The following is a 24,508-nucleotide window of genomic DNA, read 5'->3' as shown; positions in this document are numbered from 1 at the left end:
AACCATCAAATTTCTTGGAGAGAACTGGTCACTGGGTCGAAAGCAGCAGAGAAGTCGAGAGTAAAATGAAGTACATTATTTTCTTAGGAGTCAGTCAAGTTAATGGAACAAGCAAGAACAAAGGTAATTTTTAAAAGTTCATAAAAAGGAGTGTTAAATCAGCATGGACATTAAATAAAGAGGAAGGAAATTATTTAAAAAAAGTTTTGATTGAAGGAATTAAACCAGTAAACTATCAAAAGCAAAGAAATAATCTTGAAACTATTGAGGAAAGAAACCAATACACCACAGAAGGATTAATTTTAAAGTGGTTCATTCAATTGTATTTATTGAGTGCTTACTGTGTGCACAGCACTGTACTAAGCGCTTGGAAAGTAAAATTTTGCAATAGAGACAATCCCTGCCCACACTAGGCTTACAGTCTAGAAGGTTTTGATCCCAGTCTAGAAGGTTTTGATCTTTACCAGGAGGAAGATAGAAGGCAAGCATGGAAATTAAAAAAACAAAAAGATGAAATGTAAATTGCTCAGTTTAATCTATCGGCAGCCATGTGGATAGAGGAAGGAGAAAGGTCTAGCTGTGAGCGGGAAACATGAGGTAATAATAATACTAACAATCATGGCAATTGTTACGCCATGGCTGGGGTGGATAAAATCGTTGGGTTGGATGAGGTTCTGCCTAACGTGGGGCTACTGGTCTTAATCCCCATATCACAGATGAGATAACTCAGGTACAAAGAAGTAAAGTGACTTGCCCAAGATCACACAGCAGATAAGTGGCAGAGCCGGAATTAGTTCCCATGTCATTCTGAATCCCAGGCCCATGCTCTATCCACTAGGCCATGCCGATTCTCTGATGGCCAATTCCTTTTTGGAAAATAAATTTAAGGGGTTCAGTTTTCACGGAGGGAATTGACATATTCAAATGGATACTCATTCACAACTCTTTTTAAAGATACATATTTGGTTTGCATTTGGCACGGATGCGAGTTCATTTTTACCACAGAATCGCAGGCTGGTAGGAGAGTTCCAAATTCGCCAGTGAGAAAGTGCAAGTATAGACAGCCCAGAGAGTCTCACTGCCCTATGCTACCATGAAGCACTGTGGGAGGGATTTGAAAAGTAGCAGTGAAGACCCTCGTGCAAGGTGGGGCTTCAGTCCATATGACAGCTAGCCCTGATTGCTGCTTTCTCAAATTCTGGGCCCACGATTTTGTTGTCATCACCATAAATCCACTATTATCAAAAGCTAAAAGCACTGAGAGAGAAACCAACTTGTTGTCGTCAGAAGGACACACATTAATCATCCCAAATGAGGAAGTCGTTTGTGGGTGTTTGAAATTGAGCCCGTCGTTAAACTAGACTTGAATTCCCCTAAAATTTCCAACACATCTTCTATTTATAAACTTATTTTTATGTGCAGAGATATAAACAAAATACAGATACTGTATATAAAAAAATTTATCTTTAAATGTAGAGATGGTGTAATATTCTATTTGGTGCTCTCAGGATGCTTTAGGCAAATGAGGTTTTGCAGGGTTTTTTAATACTTTAAAAAGCTCTTCTTATTGCAATGAGTTCCAACAGTTGAATTTCTAATCATTGCTGTTGCATACATTTTTTCAAATTTTACAGATAGGTTTTCATTTCATTGGTGGATTCTAACTAATCAAAGAAAAAGGGTAAGTAGGGTTAAGAAAACACTTGATGCTTAATTACACTTTCTAGAGACAATGAGATGTAATTGCCAGGTTCTAGATTTTGAACTATTATGCCTAGAAAAATGGCATTATCTGAAAATTCCAGTCACAGGGTTCATTTTGGTACTATGGACTCACTTAGGAAATCCCTCAAAGCCATTCAGCAGATGGAAAGACAGGGAAAAGAGATTAAAGAGACCTACTGGGCTAACTTTCTGTCCTTCCCCCACCACTCTAACTAGTTCTACTCTTTCAATCTCCCACTTTATCTTCTGGGCTAGTCTAGCTGAAGGATCTTCGAGGACTCAGCGCCATGATACAATAGCAACTCCACTAAGATCTTTTCTAGATGCTTTATTGAAAACACTGGATTATGTAAAACTATGTGATGTAAATTATTCAATCAATAGGGATTTGGAAGATTTAAGTTCTTGAGGAAAGCAGTGTGGTCTAGTGGAAGGAGCATAGTCCTGGGAGTCAGAGAACCTGGGTTCTAATCCCAGTTTGTCCACCTGCCTGCTTGTGACCTTGGGCAAGTCACTTAACTTCTCTGCGCCTCAGTTTCCTCATCAGTAAAATGGGGATTCAATACCTGTTCTCCCACCCATTTGAACTGTGGGCCCAATATTGGAGAAGGGACTGTCTGATGATCTTTTATCTATCTCAGGGCTTGGTAAGTACTTGGTACATAGTAAGCCCTTAAAAATTAGCAGCGTGGCTCAGTGGAAAGAGCCTGGGCTTTGGAGTCGGCGGTCATGAGTTCGAATCCCAGCTCTGTCACTTGTCAGCTGTGTGACTGTGGGCAAGTCACTTAACTTCTCTGTGCCTCAGTTGCCTCATCTGTAAAATGGGGATTAAGACTGTGAGCCCCACGTGGGACATCCTGATTCCCCTGTGTCTACCCCAGTGCTTAGAACAGTGCTCTGCACATAGTAAGCGCTTAACAAATACCAACATTATTAAATTATTATTATTATGGGCACTTTTTTCAATTTTATTTTGACACATCTTTCAGGACAATCGATCTTATTATGGTTTATTATTTATATTATAAATTTTATAAACATACAGTTTAACCCAGAAGTTAAAGAACACCTATTTCTTCTGTAACACAGAGACTGGATTTTTGCAAAACCCTGCATTAAAGCAAAGTCACTCTGATACACTCACCCGTCCAGATGCCATCGGTATTTGCAGGAATCATTCTTTCTGATTCCCTGCTGTGTTGCAACCAAGCAGGCTCACATTGTCAGACAAATGTTTCCCAATCCCATTACAATGTTCTAGTCAAAGCATACAGTGTGAACACATGTTACCGTAGAACTGAGTGTACTATAAAAATGAGAAGCTGTCCATTTCCCTTTAAAATTGGACATGGACTTCCTTAACATCTGAACACTAATTAAGGGTTGTCATATACTGCATCAGCATCCTTTCTGATCTCCCAACCTCCGGTCTCTCCCCACTTCAGTCTATAATACACTCTGCTGCCCAGATCATCTTTCTACAGAAACGCTCTGGGCATGTCACCCCCCACCTCCAAAATCTCCAGTGGTTGTCTATCAACCTCTGTATCAAGCAAAAACTCCTCACTCTTGGCTTCAAAGCTCTCCATCACCTTGCCACCTCCTACGTCACCTCCCTTCTCTCCTTCTACATCCCAACCCATAGACTCCGCTCCACCAGTGCTAACTTCTCACTGTGCCTCATTCTCGCCTCTCCACCGTCAACCCCTTCCTCCAATCCCACCTCTGGCCTGGAACGTCCTCCCTCCTCAAATCTGCCAAACAATCACACTTCCCCCCATCAAAGCCTTACTTGAAGGCTCACCTCCTCCAAGAGGCCTTCCCAGACTAAGCCCCCATTTTCATCAGCTCCCCCCAACCCCTCCCCATAGCCCCAACTCGCTCCCTTTGCTCTCCTCCCTGCCTCACAGCACTTGTGTATATATGCACATACCTATAATTCTATTTATTTACATTAATGCCTGTTTACTTGTTTCACTTGTGTATACATCTATATGATAATCATTTATAATTACAGTATTTGTTAAGCGCTTACTATGTGCCAAGCACTGTTCTAAGCATTGGGGTAGATACGGGGTAATCAGGTTGTCCCATGTGGGGCTCACACTTTTAATCCCCATTTTACAGATGAGGTGACTGAGGCACAGAGAAATTAAGTGACGTGCCCAATGTCACACAGCAGACAAGTGGCGGAGTCAGGCTTAGAACCCACATCCTCTGACTCCCAAGCCCGTGCTCTTTCCACTAAGCCACGCTGCTTCTATATTTCTATTTGCCATTGTGGGCAAGGATTATTTCTATTGCTGAATTGTACTTTCCAAGCACTCAGTACAGTGCTCTGCACACAGTAAGCACTCAATAAATACGATTGAATGAATGAATGAATGAAATGAATATAGTACTGTTTAGCTTGGCTCAAGTGGATTTACTGTTTCTAATCCTATAGGCACTTGAGAATCATTGCCTAGTACAGTGTTCTGCACATTGTATGTGCTCAGTAAATACCACTGATTGATTGACTGATTGCCATTTTCAGCCAACGGATGGTTCTTGCATGCCAGGCTCACTAGCAACAATCTGATTCTTGTACCTTCTAACTTGGCATAGTTTGAGAAGCAGCGTGGCTTAGGGGAAAGAGCCCAGGCTTGGGAATCAGGGGTCATGGGTTCTAATCCCGCTCTGCCACTTGTCTGCTGTTTGACTTTGGGCAACTCACCTAACTTCTCTGTGCTTCAGTCACCTCACCTGTAAAATGGGGATTAAGACTATGAGCCCCATGTGGCACAATCTGATTACATTGTATCCCCCCCAGCGCTTAGAACGGTGCTTGGCACACAGTAAGCGCTTAACAAATGCCATTATTATTATTATTATTACAGTACCGCCATATATTACAGTCCAAATCTGGAGGGAGTTTACGGCTGCAGCAGGAGAGGCAGCTGAAAAGAATTGAACCAGAGAGAGCCAAAAGGGATAGTATCCCGATGACCTAGACTCTCGATGACTTTCAGTCAGCAGTCGGGCATATTTATTGAGTGCTTACTGTGTGCCCAATGCTGTACTAAATGCCTGGGAGAGTAAAATGTAACAATATAACAGACACATTCCATGCCCACAACAAGCTTACAGTCTAGAGGGGGATATAAGCATTAATGTAAATAAATTACTTTCCTACTGTCTCTCCCAAAGCTCTCCTGCCATTTCTCTCCCTGAACACATCCTACTAGATTCGATCATATTTACTACTACTACTAATAATAATGTTGGTATTTGATAAGCACTCATTATGTGCAAAGCACTGTACTAAGCACTAGGGTAATATAGGGTAATCAGGTTGTCCCACGTGAGGCTCACATTCTTCATCCCCATTTTACAGATGAGGTGATTGAGGCACAGAGAGTGCTTACTGTGTGCAGAGCACTGTACTAAGCCCTTGGGAAGTACAATTCGGAAACAAATAGAGACAATCGCTGCCGACAATGGGCTCACAGTCTAGAAGACATTAATGGGCCAGAAACTCTTGACAAGGGAAGGAATCTCTGAGAACTAAACAACAATCCTTGCAGCATGAATAGATTAACAACATAAAAGTATGAGACACCATTACTGAATCAGACCCACGGTTCACCCCGTCTAGGATCCTGCTGACAGCGGCGATATGGTGTTTGGAAAAATAACATGGTTGCCCCACAGCACTAATACACAAAATTGTAATTTATTTTAATGACTGTCTCCCCCTCTAGACTGTCAGCTCCTTGTGAGCAGGGAACATGCCTACCAACTCTGTTATATTTTCTCCCAAGCACTTAATACACTGCACTCCACCCAGTAAGCATTCAATAAATACAGTTGACTGATTGATTTGACGTCAAGTAACATCCAAAGCGCAAACAATTGTGTTGGTTTTTTAATTATTTGACTTTGGTGAATGAATACTTTTGTTCCCTTTCTTCCTGATTATGGTTCTATTTTAAATATTCTGGTCAGACTGTGTTAAATGGTTATTCTACGACCAGGAATGTACTAGACTTCTTTAGTCTCTTGTTTGACTCTGCTATCTTCCCAGTCGAAGTGACTATGAATAATGCTTAGAACAAAACTATATTGTGCTGGAAATAACCAAATGAAACTTTAAAAGAGAGCAAACTAGCATGCCCTGGTAGAGACACAGCGTGGCTTAGTGGATAGAGCATGGCCCTGGGAGTTAGAAGGACCTGAGTTTTAATCCTGCCTTCGCCACTTATCTGCTGTGTGACCTTGGGCGAGACAGTTAATTTCTCTGTGCTTCCGCTACCTCATCTGAAGAATGGGGATTAAGACTGTGAGCTCCACATGGGACCGGGATTGGGTCCAATCTGATTACTTTGTATCTACCCCAGAGCTTAGTATAGTCTCTGGCACATAGTAAGCACTTTACAAATACCATAAAAAAATCTAGATTTTTGGGAAAGGGGAGGGTGATCAGAATTTTACTTCAGAGTGAAAAGCCTTGCCTAGTTTGGGGTTCAACAACCGAAGTTGTCTCGATCATTATCTCGAAATCACTGTCCACTCCACCACTGACTTTCTCACTACTTAAGATATGCTCATAATTAAATTCAGGTTTAAACTCTACAGTGTGCTGGACTCACCACATTTTCGCTGACATCATTGCAGTGTCCCATAACCTGCTGACTTTGATAATATTCTAGCTGTCTTTCTGCCAAATCAACTCGCTGTAGCAGATTCTCAATAAAGTTCTGGAGTCTGGCTTTCCCTTGAAGTTCTTTCTCCGCTGCTGCTTCCAGGAAGTGATTGAAAGTCACGACTTCTCTGCGAAATGAAACAATGGAATAGAAAAAGGGAAAACTTAAATTAGATGGGAGAGATTACCAGCCTGGAGAGTTTATACTTATTGTTCCTAGTTGGGAATCAAATGAGATCTGAAGCCTGAACACTTGAAAAGCAGCATGGCTCAGTGGAAAGAGCCCGGGCTTGGGAGTCAGAGGTCATGGGTTCGAATGCCAGCTCTGCCACTTGGGACAACCTGATTACCCTGTATCTACCCCAGCGCTTAGAACAGTGCTCTGCACATAGTAAGCGCTTAACAAATACCAACATTATTACTCCTGAACTGTCTTCTACTACTGATTATCTTCTAAGCACAGGAAATAAATGTGTTGCTATACCCTGGATTTATTGGAGTTATCAACCTTTGCTCCAGGTACTTTTAAATTATTCCTGGCAAAAGGACATCAAGGTTACAGGCACCTGTGTCTGAGCTTCGAAGAATAGAGGTAAATCCATTTTGAACTTTAAGCTCCTGATCTGACCTGACTAGGTAATCAAGTGTAAATATGGAGTGAAATGACTTAGCAGAGAGACAGTGTCAGTTACTGGAGGTCAAGACAGTTTGGGAGCAGAATGGGCTTACGGCTTCTCCCCCCCTTTAGGTCTTCCTGATAACATGACCAGCTTCAAAGACAAAACGCTATTAGGTGAAGGAACAGTGAAGTTATGGGTAACTCTACATGGGGCCTCTAAAATGGATTGGCCCAAGGCTATGACCTAATTTCCCTATGACTCAAACACACAGTAGACAATAATCACTTCACCAAAAGATAAGATTTAGGATAGATTTAGATTTAGGATATTAAGTCAGAGGATATTCCAATTTTTAATTAAAGAGTCAATACCGCTGCAAAACTTCAGATGCAAATCCGAGAAAGTCCAATTTTTATTCCTCCTTTCCTCTCCAACACAATTTTCAGTGTACAAAAAAAACCCAAACCAAATGATAGCTTAATCTGCCTCCTAGCATTAACCTCCACAAATGCACCATAACAAATCTAAATGCACTCTCAGACTATTATTGTAGACGTGTTTTTAATCATGTAATGTTTTGCTGCCGGCACTCTATAAAATAACTTTTTAAATTAGTATTTATAGATCTCACAAACTCTGAAGTGTTATGTCAGAGGAAAGAAGGATCCTTTCCTAACCTCGCTCAGGCAATTATTTTAGGCCCTGAGGCTGAAGTGATTTGTACTTTCCATTGTATTCTTTCTACTTTTCAATCAACCTTCCAAATATTACCCCTGTTCAAAGTGGGTAACATTTTTGGAAACAGCAGTTAAAATGATAAATCTGCATCTTGGGTGGAAAATTTTTCTAATAGGAGAGATTTACTATCAGGTGTATCATCATCATCATCATCACCACCATCAGTGTTATATTTATTTAGTATAAAGTATTTATATTAATGTCTGTCTCCCCCATTAGGATGTGAGCTTACATCCTAATGGGGGAGACAGACATTAATATAAATACTTTATACTAAATAATTTTAGATAGGTACATAAGTGCAGAGAGGCTGATGGTGAGGCAAATATCAAATGCCCAAAGGTCAGAGAACCAAGTTGTAGCCCAGTTTTGGAGCTGTTGCTATTTCTTTGGGTTTTTTACTATTCAAACCAAAACTGGTCGTGACCCATGACCAAGTAAAGCACTTGGTACAGTGTTCTGCATGCAGTAAGTGCTAATAAATAGGATGGTTTATTTGTTTTGCTTTGTATCTGTATCTATAATTCTATTTATATATATTGATGCTATGCTTATTGTAGTTGCTTTGATGTCTAATTTCCCCCTTCTAAACTGTGAGCCCGTTGTGGGCAGGGATTATCTCTCTTTGTTGCTGAATTGTACATACGGTGCTCCGCACACAGTAAGCACTCAATAAATACGACTGAATGAATGATTGATTGATTGAATGCTGTGTGTTATACTGAGGCAAAAGCTTTGAGCTCGGGCCTGGGAGACAGAAGGACAAACTCCCTTCTCTCTTTCTACCGCCCACCCCGCACGCTCCGCTCCTCTGCCGCCCACCTCCTCACCGTCCCTCGGTCTCGCCTATCCCGCCGCCGACCCCCGGGTCACGTCCTCCCGCGGTCCTGGAACGCCCTCCCTCCTCACCTCCGCCAAACTGATTCTCTTTCCCTCTTCAAAACCTTACTTAAAAATCACCTCCTCCAAGAGGCCTTCCCAGACTGAGCTCCTCTTCCCCCTCTACTCCCTCTGCCATCCCCCCTTTACCTCTCCGCAGCTAAAGCCTCATTTTCCCCTTTTCCCTCTGCTCCTCCACCTCTCCCTTCCCATCCCCACAGCACTGTACTTGTCCGCTCAACTGTATATATTTTTGTTACCCTATTTATTTTGTTAATGAATTGTACATCGCCTCGATTCTATTTAGTTGCCATCGGTTTTTACGAGATGTTCTTCCCCTTGACGCTGTTTAGTGCCATTGTTCTCGTCTGTCCGTCTCCCCCGATTAGACCGTAAGCCCGTCAAACGGCAGGGACCGTCTCTATCTGTTGCCGACTTGTTCATCCCAAGCGCTTAGTACAGTGCTCTGCACATAGTAAGCGCTCAATAAATACTATTGAATGAATGAATAATCCTTGCTCTGCCACTTGTCTGCTGTGTGACCTTAGGCAAGTCACTTCACTTCTCTGTGCTGCAGTCACCTCATCTGTACAATGGGGATTGAGACTGTGAGCCCCACATGGGATAGGGATTGTGTCCAACCCAATTTACTTGCATCCATCCCAGTGCTTCGTAAAATGCCTGGCACATAGTAAGTGCTTAACAAATACCGTTATTATTATTATTATTATTGTTATCAGTGTTATCTATCCCAGTGCTTAGTATACAGTGCCTGGCACATAGTAAGCACTTAGCAAATACCACAAAAAAATCCTGTTGTTAATGCTACACGTGACTGTTCATTCATTCATTCAATCGTATTGATTGAGTGCTTACTAGCACAACCTAGCAGGAAAAAGAAACTTTACAAGGCTCTTTGTGGAAATCTACAGAGCCTTAAGATGTGTCACTGAGGACCTGGCTCCAGAGCCGTTGCGGATTTTTTGTTTTGTTTGGTTTTTAATGGTATTTGTTAAGTGTTTACGCTGTGCCAGAAGTAAGTGCTTGGAAAGTACAATTCTGCAATAAAGGAGACAATCCCTGCCCATAGTGGGCTCACAGTTCAGAAGAGGGAAGACAGACATCAAAACTACAACAGCCATCAATAGCATCAATATAGATAAACAGAATTATAGATATATACATATAAAAAGAAGTAAATGGGCATTAATATAAAGAAGCAGCGTGGCTCAGTGGAAAGAGCATGGGCTTTGGAGTCAGAGGTCATGAGTTCAAATCCCAGCGCTGCCACTTGTCAGCTGTGTGACTGTGGGCAAGTCACTTCACTTCTTTGTGCCTCAGTTCCCTCATCTGTAAAATGGGGATGAAGACTGTGAGCCCCACATGGGACAACCTGATTCCCCTGTGTCTACCCCAGTGCTTAGAACAGTGCTCTGCACATAGTAAGCGCTTAACAAATACCAACATTATCATTATAAATAGAATTATAGATATATACATATGTATACAAGTGCTGTGGGGCAGGGGTTAGAACAAAGGGAGCGAGTTGGGGTGACGGGGAGTGGAGGGGGAGCTGAGGAAAAGGGGGGCTTATTGTGACTCCTAAGGGGTTCATGTTTTAATTGGATTTTCATGCAATCCCTTTGAACATTGTAAGCACTTAATATATTTTAGTAGACTAATAGTATAAACTGTCATTTCTCCAAATTATGCCTGGTCCCATACAGTTCAGATAATGCAGTTTCTTCTATATTTTGTTGGCCCTAAATAAGTCTAGCCATCTTAATGGCAATTTGCAGAAGCCATGAAAATTGGACAATTTATAATGTCTTTAATACACCTCAAATAATGTGAGGCCTTAATGGGAAGCATTCTGAACCATAGGTCCTCCAAGATGTCATCTTTTCCTTCTGATGTTAATAGGACAACCATCTTTGTCATCTTTTGGTTTGTTTCTCTCTTAAAGACACATTCCATGTTTTTCAGGTAGCTTGCATGACTTTTTGTTTTGTTCCATTGAATTCTCAAACGGATAAGAACTAGCCAAGGGAATATGAGTTTGTTCCATCATCTCCTCCTTAGAGAACTCACTCTGCCAAGTGTAATGGGAGTTATAGTCTCCTCCCATTTAATTTTCTCTCTCACCAGTTACGTTACCCTGCCCTAGGTCCTCCCTAGAATCCCTCTCCCATTTTGGCATGGAAACTCACCTCTCGAGGCCTTTCTCTGCTGACTCATTCTTGGCTATTAAACACCTGGTTTGGTAAAGATCCTTCCCCTTGGATAAGTATTGCCACAAAGGCCCAGTGGGGTTAGCAGGGGATAAGTTTGCTCTTGAAGGCTTTAGGGAATTTCTTTTCTGGTGCAGTGCGTCACAAAACCAGAGTGGGTAAGGGTGGTTACTGACGGACTGATGCCAGACATCCCTTTGCCAATCCAGAAGTATCAGATGTACTTTAGGTACGTTATGTAAGGTGATTGATCAATCAGTGGTGTTTATTAAGAGCTTACTGTTTGTAGAACACTGTCCTGAGGGCCTGGGGGTGTACTGTACAGCGGGTAGACACAATCTCTGACCTCAAGGAGCTCACAGCCAAGCAGAAAAAAGAGATTTTACAAGGTTCTTTGTGGAAATCTACAGAACCTAGAGTGTGTCACTGAGGGCCTGGCTCCAGAGCCGCTGTGGCTTTTTTGTTTTTATGGTATTTGTTAAGTGCCTACTCTGTGCCAGAAACAGTTCTGAGGACTGGTATAATTACAAAATAATCAAGTTGGACACAATCCATGTCTCACACGGGGCTCACAGTCTTAATCCCCATTTTACAGATGAGGTAACTGAGGAACGAGAAGTTAAGTGGCTTGCCCAAGGTCACACAGCAGACTAGAGGCAGAGCCGGGATTAGGATCCTGGCCCTATGACTCCCTGGCCCCTTCTCTTTCCACTACCCCATGCTACGTTCTCCTCCCAAATCCCTGTAAACAATGGAGCCATTTCCAAATGATGGGACTCAGTGGCAGATAGATAGAACATTTAAGGTAAAATGACTGGATATGATGGTGTCCACAAGACAGCCAAAAAACAAATGAACAGCCACTTTAAGAACGAAGGCTGTAGAAACTGAAGAGGACAGAGTAGAGAAGAACTGAGGGACCCTGCCAACTTGCTTCTTGGTGGCAAAAGTAGAATGGGGTCAGGTGTAAGGAGCTCATTTCAGTAGAGCTGTGCTACTCATCTTTTGTTTCACCGACACTGTCCTTTCTTGGCGATCCTCCTAATTGTCTGGCTGCTTCTTCTTGGCTTATTCAGTCCGTTCTTCCTCTGCCTCCCACTCCCAAAGGATTAGCTCTAAGTCCCCTTCTTTTCTCCATATGCACTCACTCCCCTCAGGTGCTCATCCACTATTAAGGCTTCAGCTCAATCAATGCACAGAGAAGCATACTAAGCACTTGCAATATAGTTGGTAGATATGATCCTACCTTATCCTCAGGGAAGCGAGGACATAAAAATAAATGACAGGTGAGGGAGGCAACAGAGTATAAGAATATGGACATATGTACAGTCTCTAGACTATAAGCTTGTCTCTAGAGTGTAAGTTCATTATGGGCAGGGAACGTATCTACCAACTCTGTTGCACTGTATTCTCCCAACTGCTTAGTACAGTGCTCTGCACATAGTAAGGGCTCAATAAGTATGATTGATTGGTAAGGGCCTGGGAGGTGGGAATGACACTCCATACATGGGTGGAGGGATGTGCGCTTGAAAGGGAAGGCTTCCTGGAGGAGATATGACTTTAGTTCATTCATTCATTCAGCCGTATTTATTGAGCGCTTACTGTGTGCAAAACACTGTACAAAGCGCTTGGGAGAGTGCAATATAACAACAAATGGACACATTCCTGCCCACAGAGGGGGAGACAGACATTAATATAAATAAACAGATAAATAAATAAGTAAACAGAGATATACAGATATATACATATGTACTGTGGGGATGAGGAGGATGAATGAAGGAGCAAGTAAGAGCGGCGCAGAAGGGAGTGGGAGAAGAGGAGAGGAGGGCTAAGTCAGAGTATGCTTCTTGGAGGAGATGTGCCTTCAGTAATTTAGTCGCTCTTGCCCCCTCCTATCTCATATTGCTCATTTCCTGCTGCAACTCTTCCCACACTGTTTCAATGCCAATGCCAACCTAATCATTGTACGTTGATCTCGTCTACCTCGATGCCAACTTCTTGCCCACATCCTGCCTCTAGGCTGGAATGCCCTTGCTCTTCACATCCAAGAGACGGTCACTTGCTCCACCTTCAAAGCCTTCCTGAAGGCACATCTCCTTTCATTCATTTATTTCTCCTTTCATTCATTTATTCAACCATCCATCCATCCACCATTCATTCATTCATAAGAGCGAAGGACACATCTCTACACAGATGACTCCCAAATCTACCTCACCAGCCCTGACCTTGCTACTTCTTTGCAATTTTGCATCTCCTACTGTCTCCAGGACATAGGCTATGTGGAATGTCTCACTGGCACCTCAAGGTGAGCAAATCCAAAATTGAACTCATCCTTAACTTTCCCATCACTACTGACAACACCATCACCTTCCCCTTTTCCCAAGCTGGCAACTTTGGCACTATCCTTGATTTATCTCTTTTAATCTGCATATTCAATCATTCACCAAATCCTAACAGCTCTTTTCCTCACATCTCCAGAATTTGCCCCTTTCTTTCCATCTATGCTAACATCATGCTGGTTCAAGCACTTGTCACGTCTCGACGAGACTACTACATAGGCCTTCTTTCAGACATTCTCTCTTTTCAGTCTCTCCCCAGTCCATATACTTCACTGTTTCTTGGATCATTTTCTTAAAACATTGCTTTGCAAACATCTCCGCCCTCGTCAATATCCTCCAACGGTTGCTAACTTTTCTCTACATTAACTCCTGATCATTGACTTTAAGGCACTCAATCATATCTCTCTCCCCTTACTATTTATCCTTACTCCTCCCCTATTAAACCCCAACTTTCATGCTTTGCTCCACTCAAGCCAACCTATTCACTGTACCTACCTCATTCTCACCTCTCGGCCACTGATCTCTTACTACGCTTTCCCTTCCGCTTGGAACTCTCCTTCCCTTTCACAGTCAGCAGACCACTGCTCTCTCTATAGTCAAGGACCTTCTAAAATCACCTTTACCCCAGAAGACCTTTCCTGATTAATCTGATATTTCCCCAGCCCATTTCTCCCCTAATACTACAGTACTTTCATCTCACCTATGCACTAAGATAGCAGTTATATATGCATATCTTTAAACTCTGTTGATTTCCCCTTGCTGTAATTTATTTTAGTGTCTGCCTCCCTCACTAGATGTTAAGCTCCTTGATGGCAAGGGTCAGGTCTACTGTACTCCTCCAAGTGTTAGAGTGCTCCGTAAAGAGTTAGTGCTCTGAAAACACTACTAACATTGCACAACCACATATCTCACTGTGTCAAATCAACAGAGGGTGTTTCAATATCCCAGAAAACTTTAAATGTGTTCACAGTGTAAATGGGTATAAAAATAGGGTTTGGCTGAACTTCAAGATACATTCAATTTGGAACATAAAATGCTACCTCTTTTCTTTTTTCAAAGTATACTTTAATGTCAGAGTGTACCCAAAAAGTCAGTGAACCACTCAATGATTTAAATTCCATTATAAGTCACTGACTCATCATCTTAAAAATCTTTTCCTGAGTAAGCAAGATGGTCCTGCTAATGGATAAAAATACCCACAAGCTAAAATGTTCTAGCCATTGGTCTTTAGGCTTTCCACACAGCAGATAGATCAGTCACCCAGACAGGATTAATCTTGTTTATGCATTCCTCCGGTAAACTCTTTTCTGGGCGAGGCAATATCTTGTGGATAAGAAAGGCATCATGCACACTTTTAGACAGAATCACCTAAAAGATAATCTCTTACTCCCACTGAAGTATAAGTGAGGTATGACTTGGCAAATCTCCCGGGGCCGGAATTTTCACTAAATCTCACCCCAACCAGAACCAATTTTACACCTGGGGCAGACACACCACTTCAGTGTACCCCTCCCCAACTTGCAAACACCCAGTGGGGCACACACTCAATTCTTTTTATAGACCGGCATCAGCAAATACTATTTCTGGACACGTACAAATCCCCGCAGAATCCCAGTAAAGTAATATAAATTAAACATTTATATTTTATCAACTCACCATCTAAAAATGTCTCAGCCCACGCAGGTGAAGAATATTTCTTTTTGCTAAGCAGGAGACAGATTTTGAGAATAAACTAACTAAAGAGAAAGTTGCCTGGAGGATTTGGGGCCAAACATGTTTTTTTAACTGCAACATTCTAATCTGAGTAAATCTGCTCTAGTTAGAGTGATAGGGAAGTAAGGCAGAATGAACTTTTGGGAATAAGGCAGACACATTGAAGTTGTGACCCATGGCTAGGTTGTCTGTGGTCCTTTGGCTGGCCACAGTTAGGAATGTAAAGAGAGAGGCCCAGATGTCCTTGCTCTTACTTTGAAAAAAAATTGAGCATTCAAACAGGACTGGTTGCCTAGATACTCCAGATCAAGATAATGGAAAAATACTTCAGTTCCATTTTGTTGGATTTCTACAGCTGGGGATATCTACAACTCCCTCCCTCCCCACTCAAATCAATATCCCTTCCCAACTTCAAAACCGTAACCCTAAAAACCACTTCCTCCAGGAGGCATTCTCTCATTATTCCCCACTTCACACACATCCCTCATGTGTCCAAAACAGAATTCCTCATCTTCCCACCTCTATGCTGATGATTCCCAAATCTACATCCCATGCCCCGATCTTTCACCTCCTCCGCAGTCTATGTCCTCTTGCCCTCAGGACATCTCTACTTGGATTTCCCTCTGACACTTCAAACTAAACATGTCTAAAACAGAATGCTTCATCTTCCCACCAAAACCTTGTCTTCCCATCTTTCCCACCCTGACTTTCCCATCCCTGAAGACAGCACCACCATCCTCCCTATCTCACAAGCCTGTAACCTTAGCGTTATCCTCGACTTATCTCTCTCATTCACCCCACATATTCAATCTTTCACCAAATCCTGTTGGTTCAACCTTCAAGACTGCAAAAAACTGTCCTTTCCTCTCCAACCTAACTGCTATCACATTAATCCAAGCACTTATCCTACAATGCCTTGATTACTGCAACAGCCTCCTTGCTGACTTCCCTGCCTCCTGTCTCTCCCCACTCCAGTCCATTCTTCACTCTGCTGATGGGCTCATTTTTCTAAAAAACATTCAGCACGTGTCTTTCCACTCCTCAAGAACCTCCTGTTGTTGCCTCCACAACTCCACATCCAACCGAAACTCCTTACCATTGGCTTTAAAACACTCAATCACCTTTCCCCCTCCTACCTTACCTCTCTGATTTCCTTCTACAACCCAGTCCGCACACTTCACTCCTCTAATGACAACTTACTCACTGTACTTTGAACTCATCTACCTCGCCACCAACCCCTCTCCCACTTACTGCTCTTGCCTGGAATGCCCTCCCCCTTCATATCTGACAGATGATCACTCTTCCCACCTTTAAAGCCTTATTAAAAGCACATCTCCTCAAAAAGGTCTTCCCCGACTAAGCCCCCAATTCCTCTTCTCCCACTCCCTTCTGCATCACCCTTGCCCTTGGATTTGTACCTTTTATTCACCTTACCCTCAGTCTGACAGCACTTATGAACATATCTGCAATTTATTTATATTAATGTCTGTCTCCCCGTCTACGCTGCAAGCTTGTTGTGGGCTTGGAATGTGTCTACTAACTCTGTTATACTGTACTTTCCCAAGGGCTTAGTACAGTGCTCTACACACAGTAAGTACTCAGTAAATATGATTAGTATATTAGTTATAAATTCATCCACCAGACTACTCCACTCATTTATTCATTTTTTTCTGACTTTTGTTGATGACATCTGCATGGTTTCTCTTTTTTTATGGTATTTGTTAAGCAATTACTATGTGCCAGGCACTGTTCTAAGCGCTGGGGTAGACACAGCTAATTAGGTTGGACACGGTCCCTGACCCACCTGGGGCTCACAGTACTAATCCCCGTTTTGCAGATGAGGTAACTGAGGCACAGAGAAATGATGTAACTTGCCCAAGGTCACACAGCAGACAAGTGGCTACTTGTTTGGTTTTGTCGTCTGTCTCCTCCTTATAGACGGTGAGCCCGTTGTTGGGCAGGGATTGCCTCTATCTGTTGCCCAACTGGACATTCCAGTACAGTGCTCTGCACACAGTAAGCGCTCCATAGATACGACTGAATGAATGAATGAAGTGGTGGAGCTAGTATTAGAACTCAGATCCTTCTGACGCCCAGGCCCATGTTCTATCCGCTACCTACACAGTCCCTGCCAGCATTCTGCTCATGCTCCAGACTGAAAGCATCTGCCATTGCTTGTTAAGTGCTAAGCAATTAGTACAGTGCACAGAGTAAGCACTCAATAAATAACACTGATGACAGATTGACTGCCCCTACTAGGGGCTGCCCTCCTAGGTCTCCAGCAACAAGCTGCAAGCAAGTGCCCACTCCAGAAACCCTGGAGAACAGCTCTGATGGCAGTAGGGACATCACCTCCAGTCTGGAGCACGAACGGGTGGCCAGCGAAAATGGCATGGTGGCCACAATCATCTCACCCCCCTCTCTCCCCATACATTTTTGACTGCTGCCAGTCAGTTCTCCTTCTCACGGAAGAACTTCCGACTTCCATGTTGTGTCTGTGACTCTGCCTCTCCTTCCTGTCTGTCACACTGTCATCCTTCCTACCTTTCACTCCCCACTATTTTTGGACCACTGTTCCTGCGCCGTGACACTCCCTCACCCCCCACTCCCGTTATATCTCAAGAAATCAGACAAGATAGTGCTAATGGGCAATTTCATTTCGCTCTATTTAAAGATTAATTCAGTTGTTAATCATTTTAGTTAAGAACATCTTGGTGCGATCCAGCTCTCTTCAAGTGCGACCTACGCACAGATATGTAACTGCATCAGCAGTCCAGCCGGAGGAAGGGGTTTGGCACATCCCCGGGGTAAGCTTGGAGCTGCAAGTCGGCCAAATGTGACAACTTCTCGGGGCTGACCGAGCCACCGGGCGTCTGTTCGGTCACTGCCAGGCCTCATGGCGTAGTGGACAGAGCTTAGGCCTGGGAGTCAGAAGGTCATGGGTTCTAATCCCGGCTCTGCCACTTGTTTGCTGTGTGCCCTTGGCCAAGGTACTTCACTTCTCTGGCCCTCAGTTCCCTCATCTAGAAAATGGGGATCAATTAAGACTGTGAAACCCAGGTGGGACAAGGACTGTGTCCAACCTGATTAGTTTGTATCTACTTCAGTGCTTAGTACGGTGCCCGGTACATAGCAAGCGCTCAACAAACGTCATTTACAAAAAAAGAAAAAAAAAGGACCTACTCAGAGCATTGAGCCCCGATCAGCAGTCGGGGACCCTCTGACCTCAGAAACACGGCCTGCTGCCTGCCAGGGCACAGAGATCTCTGTCTCTCATCAGGATTGCCTCACCTGTCCCAGGACCATCTAACATCGGAACCAGTGCTTACGGGACCTCACTCCCAAAATGCCGTGGCCCAGAAGCAGCAATTCATTCATTTAACCTCTCCCTAACTTCACAGCATCACTAATATCTACCCTTCTCTCTCACCCAAACTTATACTCAGCTGATCCAAGTGCTCTTCACTGACCTCCCTGCCTCCTGTCTCTCCCCATCTAGTCCTTACTCCACTCTGCTTCCAAGATCATTTTTCTAAAAAAACTTTCAGTTCATGTCTCCCAACTCAAGAACCTCTGCATCAAACAGAAATGCCTTCCCATTGGCTTTGAAGCACTCAATGAGCTCACCCCTCCTCCTGCCTCACCTCACTGATCTACAACAACTCAGTCCACACATTTTGCTCCTCTAACAAAATCCTGCTCATGATACCTGGGTCTGGTTTGCCGCACCACAGACAATCCTGCCCATATCCTCCCACTGACCTGAATTCCCTCCCGCTTCATGTCTGACAGACCACCACTCCCCCTACCTTCCAAGCCTTATTAAAATCACATCTCCAAGAGGCCTTCCCCAAATAAGCCCTCATCTCCCCTACTCCCTTCTGCGTCACCTAAGCATTCGGATCTGTACCTTTTTAGCATTTGATATTCACCCCACATTTTCCCCCTGGGCACTATTGAGCCTATCGATCAACCTATCGTATTTATCAAAAGCTTAGTATGTGCAGGACACTGTATTAAGCGCTTGGGAGAGTACAATACAATAGAGTTGGTAGACAACGAGAGGTTTGTGAACACCTATTGAGCCTACTGGTGCATGACAGTACAGGAAACGGAGAGCAGAATGGTGGCTGGTTCCCGTTTGGCTCAGTTCCAGTCAAAGGAAGATCCGGATTTATTGATCAACACTGATCCAGCCCATCAGTTCAAGGTCCCCTTTGGGTTGATGCTTTGAGAGGCCTCAGGCCCAACCTACCTCTCTAGCGTTCTAGGGCTCCATTGCCCTAGGGGCATAGGGTGGAAACAGGGGGCTTCTTGGTGTCCTTTTTCATTACAAACAGAGCCCCAAAGAGAGGGTCACGTTAAGTGAGGCCCAACAGAAGGGGTTCAGGTGGCTCGGTGCCAGTTGTAGGTCAGAAGGGGCCACCGTGGCACATAACGATCCCTGGACTCCCACCTTGGACTGAGCTGAAGGACATGAAGCAGCATGATGGAGTGAAGCAGCATGGCAGTGTGGAAAGAGCACGGGCCTAGGAGTCAGAAAGTCATGGCTTCTAATCCCAGCCCTGCCACTTGTCTGCTACATAGCTTTGGGCAAGTCACTTCACTTCTCTGTGCTTCACCTGTATCTCATCTGTAAAATGGAGATTAAGTTACCTCAACTGTAAAACGGGGATTAAGACTGTGAGCCCCATGTGGGCCATGGACTGTGTCCAACCTGATTAGCTTGTATCTATCCCAGTGCTTCGTTCGGTACCTGGAACAAAGTAAGTGCTTAACAAATACCCAAAGGAAATGAGGGCTTACTGTGTGCAAAGCACTGTACTAAGCGTTTGGGAGAGTATTATATAACAGAGTTGGTAGACACATTTCAGGACACCCCAGAGACACCCTGGTGGCCCAGAAAAGCAGCGTCATGTCTGAACCAGAGCACGTCATCGTGGCCTGCAGCAATGAGGTGGGTCGGCCTCTTGACTTTGATTGCGCTGCTGTCAAGCGGTTCGGGACAAGGAGCCGGGATCCCAGCCCAGAGAAGAGAAGGTTGAGGTTGAGCCAGCGATGGCTTCCCAGGGAACGGAGGGTCTTCAACCAGGCAGAAGCCACCAAGCCAGATCCCATCCTCCCTGTGCCAGGAGGCACCCAAGAGCAGTCCCACAACCCTTTTGCCTCCCACAACCCAAGGTCCCAGAGAAGCAGCATGGCCTAGTGGACAGAGCACGGGCCTGGGAGTCAGAAGGACCTGGGTTCTAATCCCTGCTCCTCCTCCTGTCTGCTGTGTGATCTTGGGCAAGTCATTTAATTTCTCTGTGCCTCAGCAACCTCTGTAAAATGGGGATTAAGACTGTGAGCCCCATGTGGGACAACGCTTAGTATAGTGCTCTGCACGCAGTAACTGCTCAATAAATATGGGAAGCAGCATGGCTCAGTGGAAAGAGCCCAGGCTTGGGAGTCAGAAGTCACGGGTTCGAATGCCGGCTCTGCCACTTGTCAGCTGTGTGACTGAGGGCAAGTCACTTAACTTCTCTGTGCCTCAGTTACCTCATCTGTAAAATGGGGATTAAAGCTGTGAGCCTCACATAGGACAACCTGATTACCCTGTATCTACCCCAGTGCTTGTTGCCGAATTGTACATTCCAAGCGCTCAGTACAGTGCTCTGCACATAGTAAGTGCTCAATAAATACTATGAACGAATGAATGAATGAATAAATGATTGCATGAATGAAAGAATGACAGGGACTGTGTCCAACCCAATTGTTTTGTTCCCACCCCAGTGCTTAGTACGGTGCCTGGCACACAGTAAGCCTTTAACAAATACCACAATTATTATTATTCCCATCAGGGATACTATGGAATGCTGGGAAAAACAGAACCACAGATACATACGTGTTTTCACCACCCCTCCCCCAAATCTTTCTGATCCCTTAATTAATTAATTAATTCATTCATTCAATCGTATTTATCGAGCGCTTACTATATGCAGAGCACTGTACTAAGCGCTTGGAAAGTACAATTCGGCAACAGATAGAGACAATCCCTGCCCAACAGTGGGCTCACAGTCTAAACGGGGGAGACACACAACAAAACAAAACAAGTAGTCTGGCGTCAATATCATCGAGATCAATAGAATCATAGATATATACACATCATTACCAAAATAAATAGAGAAATAATATATACAAATACACACAAGTGCTGTGGGGAGGGTGAAGGGGGAAGAGCAAAGGGAGGGAGTAAGGGGAATGGGGAGGGGAGGAGGAGCAAAGGGAAAGGGAGGGCTCAGTCTGGGAAGGCCTCCTGGAGGAGATGAGCTCTCAGTAGGCCTTAACTAGTGTAAAGACTTCACTGGGCATGAGTGAGCTGCAGCAGCCATGGGAAACTGAAGGGAGGGGACAGCATCTTCACTGTAAACTCATTTAGGCAGGGAACACGTAGGCCAACTTTGTGGTATTGCACTCTCCCAAATGCGTAGTGAAGTGCTCTGCACATAGTAAGCACTCAAAGAACACAGTTGTTGTTGATGATGATGATGACGCAGTGGTGGGGGAGATGGATGGAGAAGCCATCTAGGGGAGTTTCAGGGAGGGGAAGCAGGAGGGCCAGTAAGAGATCTGACTAATCCTGGCCGGCTCTTTCCCGGGAACTTCCAAGCTCCTCTCTGAACCTTCAGTTACAAGACAGATACTGACAGGTCCCAAACTCCTGACGTGCCCATTGGAGCTTCCGAAAACCAACCAACATCTTTGCTGTGCCAACACTGCAGAGACTTGGCCATCTGCCCCCACTAAGTGGTACTTAGCTTAATTGCTGAACACGATGGTCAAAGCTAGACAGATTCATATCCGACTAACAGTCAGCAAAAACGACTAATAATTTAAGTTAACATTTGAAAAGTTAATTTTCTGCCTTACTGCAAGGGTGAGCGGCAATTCTTTGGATTTGGATTCCTCTGATGAACTCAAGGCTGAAGTAATTCTATTTTACCCAATAATATGCAAAGGCTTGCTCCCTGCTAGATGTCGTAAGAACTACCTATAGGGAAAATGCTAAATGAGATTTCATTCAGAGAGGATTCTCTTGGGAAAAGCCATCTTGTCTGAGTTTGAAATCTGGGTAAGTCTTTGCAGGATATCTTACGCCTTCTCAAACAAGATGCGGAATTCTAGAATATAAACGTAAGAATTCTTCAGGCCAAAGGAGATGAGACTGCCCTTTAGGCCGGTACTGTGGTATTTCCTGATTCTGTATTTTTTCCTTCCAGATACAAATGCTGCACTTGACACCGGGTCCAAGAACATCAAAGATCACAAAGCTCCGCTTCTCTAATAACCTTTCAATTCCACTTACTCGTCTTTTCTGAGAAGCTCCTCCTCAGACTCTGAGAGGCGCTGTCTCAGCACAGCAATCATCTCCACTGCAACATCAACCTGTCTGTTCAAGGCCCTCTCGCGCCTCTGAACTTCTTGCTTTTTCTGAGTCAGCTGCACAAAAGCCGCCCGGACTTCCAACAGTTCGGCAGTCTTTTGAGTCAGCTCCTTCGTGAGTTTATCGATCCTCTTCTCTATCGTCTTATCCACAGCTTCTACCATCCGATTGAACTTCTCCCTCACGTGGGCTTCAAAAGAAACTTTGGAGTCCGCGTTGGGGACCCCAGGGCTCGATACGCGGCCATCTAAGGAGTCCGTGGGGGTGTAGGCCGGTCCAAAAGAGACGGGTCTTTCGGCTAACACCTCGACCGGCTTCCTGTTCTTGGCGTTCTCATACACTAGGTCACATAAATTAACACAGGACGGTTTTTGTCTGACCGCTTTGAAATCACTTCCCAGGTTTCCCTGGATCAGAGGTTCCGAAGGAGCGATCAGGTCCGTGTCTTTGAGGGAAGCGAACAGGCTGCATTTGGTCAGAAGGCTTCTGTCATCATAGGTATGGCTGTACTCCAGATGGGCCCTCAAGGAAGACAGGCTTCTGAACCTGGTGCGGTCGCCGCATCTTGGGCACCGGAAAGGTAGGCAAACGGTGACATTTTCAAATGACTCCTGCCAGGGGTATCTGCTTTCCTCAAACGTCTTCTGTTGCATTACTCTCAAAATCCTGGGGAGGGGGCAAAAAAAAAAAGATCAACTAGGTCCCTTTAATGATGCGCCCGATGACGACTGTGTGTATAACTGGGGGTGATGACGGATGGTGGAAATCTGCTAGAGAGGCCCGTTTAGTCGCAAGGAAAAGCAGGAAAACTTTCCCCCGCCCATCACGAGCCACGGCAAATGAGCATGTAACGAAAAATAAGCAACCGTCAATTTATCATCTCCTAACCTGCAAACTCCACATCCCAACTGTCCTCGGACAAGCTATCGCCTGTAGCTATATCAGAGCCATTTAGGACTCTAACAGAATATTTTATGAAGGCACAGTAGGGGGGATACCTAGTTTTTCAAGGTTAACCTCCCGGGTAACTCTTTGAAGCGCCGAGGGCTTTTATTATTTTAGCATAAAAATCATTATTTTCAACTTAGCAGCTGGCCACTGAGGGCAGCCCCATCACATCCTAGGTAACGGTTGCTGTCAGGAGCCGATACGTTCGTGCAACCCACACCTAAAAGGGGCAGAGACTGAAAGGCAGGCCTGCCTGGGGGGGGAATCCAACCTTACGGACTTAGAGACAGAAACCTACTTACACACACAGGCTTGCATGCAGACACATACATGCAAACATATATCGGGCCAGGGTGCCGCACTGGTAGGTATGCAGGTTGTCAGGTACATATGTTGATATGCAATTTCTCCTTGGGCATGAAGATGGCAAAGAGGCTTAGGCAGGGTGCAGGAAGAAAGCATAGGTACCCGCTCCCGGGGGCAGAGGGGTATATTAGCGTGCAGATGGGGGGGGAGGAAGGAGTATGCATTGGGGGGGGGGGGCGCATCACATGTTTGGAGCACTGCGGTGGGTGCAAGGAAGCTTCCTGGGGCCCAGACCTACGTGCCACCCAGGAGGAACCCTGCTTCTCCTCTGGAGGTGGAGGGAGAGGGGGAGGTGGAGGGAGGGTCTTCTGAGCCCGTGGCCTCACTCGCTCCCTGCGGGGCCTGCCGCTGCTGCCCCTCTCCTGAGTCCTGGTCCTGCCCCTGCCCCTGCCCGCTGCGGAGAGCGACCCCGGCCCTACCGGACTTGTTGCTGCTGCTGCTGCTGCTGCTGCTGTTATTGCTGCCGCCCCCGCCCCCGCCGCTGCAGACGGAGCCGGGGCCCGACCTGCTCCTGCTCCTCCTGCTGCTGCTCCTGCTCCTGCTGCTGCTGCTCCTGCTGCTGCTGCACGGCCTGTAGGAGGAGAGGGAGGGGGGCGGGAGGAGGGAAAGAGGGGGGAGGAGGAGGAGGAAGAGGGAGGGGGGAGGGAAAGAGGGAGGAGGAGGAGAAGAGGAGAAATGGGGGGAGGAGGGAGGAGGAGAAAAGGGAGGAGAAAGGGGTGGAGAGAAGGAGGAGGAGGGAAGGGAGAAGGGAAGGAAGGAGGAGGGAAAGGGGAGGAGAAAAGGGTGGAGAGAAGGAGGAGGAGGGAAGGGAGAAGGGAAGGAGGAGGGAAGGAGGGAGGAGG

The 24,508-nt window shown here is 45.0% G+C and overlaps 1 protein-coding gene across 1 annotated transcript in view; it reads right to left on the bottom strand.

Moving 5' to 3' along the window:
* The window catches only part of ZNF365 (zinc finger protein 365), a 30,637-nt gene extending 6,425 nt beyond the window's left edge, over nucleotides 1–24,212 (bottom strand). Inside the window, exons 1-3 of the mRNA XM_029061269.2 lie at nucleotides 24,086–24,212; nucleotides 22,275–23,018; nucleotides 6,357–6,537 (exon numbers count right to left, since the gene is read on the bottom strand). Coding sequence (XP_028917102.1) covers nucleotides 6,357–6,537; nucleotides 22,275–23,005 — 912 coding nt within the window. The 5' untranslated portion in view covers nucleotides 23,006–23,018; nucleotides 24,086–24,212. The remainder of the gene's footprint in view (nucleotides 1–6,356; nucleotides 6,538–22,274; nucleotides 23,019–24,085) is intronic.
* Between the last annotated feature and the right edge of the window lie 296 nt (nucleotides 24,213–24,508).

The sequence above is a fragment of the Ornithorhynchus anatinus genome, chromosome 3, assembly GCF_004115215.2.
Source record: "Ornithorhynchus anatinus isolate Pmale09 chromosome 3, mOrnAna1.pri.v4, whole genome shotgun sequence".
Lineage (NCBI taxonomy): Eukaryota > Metazoa > Chordata > Mammalia > Monotremata > Ornithorhynchidae > Ornithorhynchus > Ornithorhynchus anatinus.
Note: the sequence above shows the minus strand (reverse complement) of the source record. Positions and strands in the feature narration are given on the sequence as shown.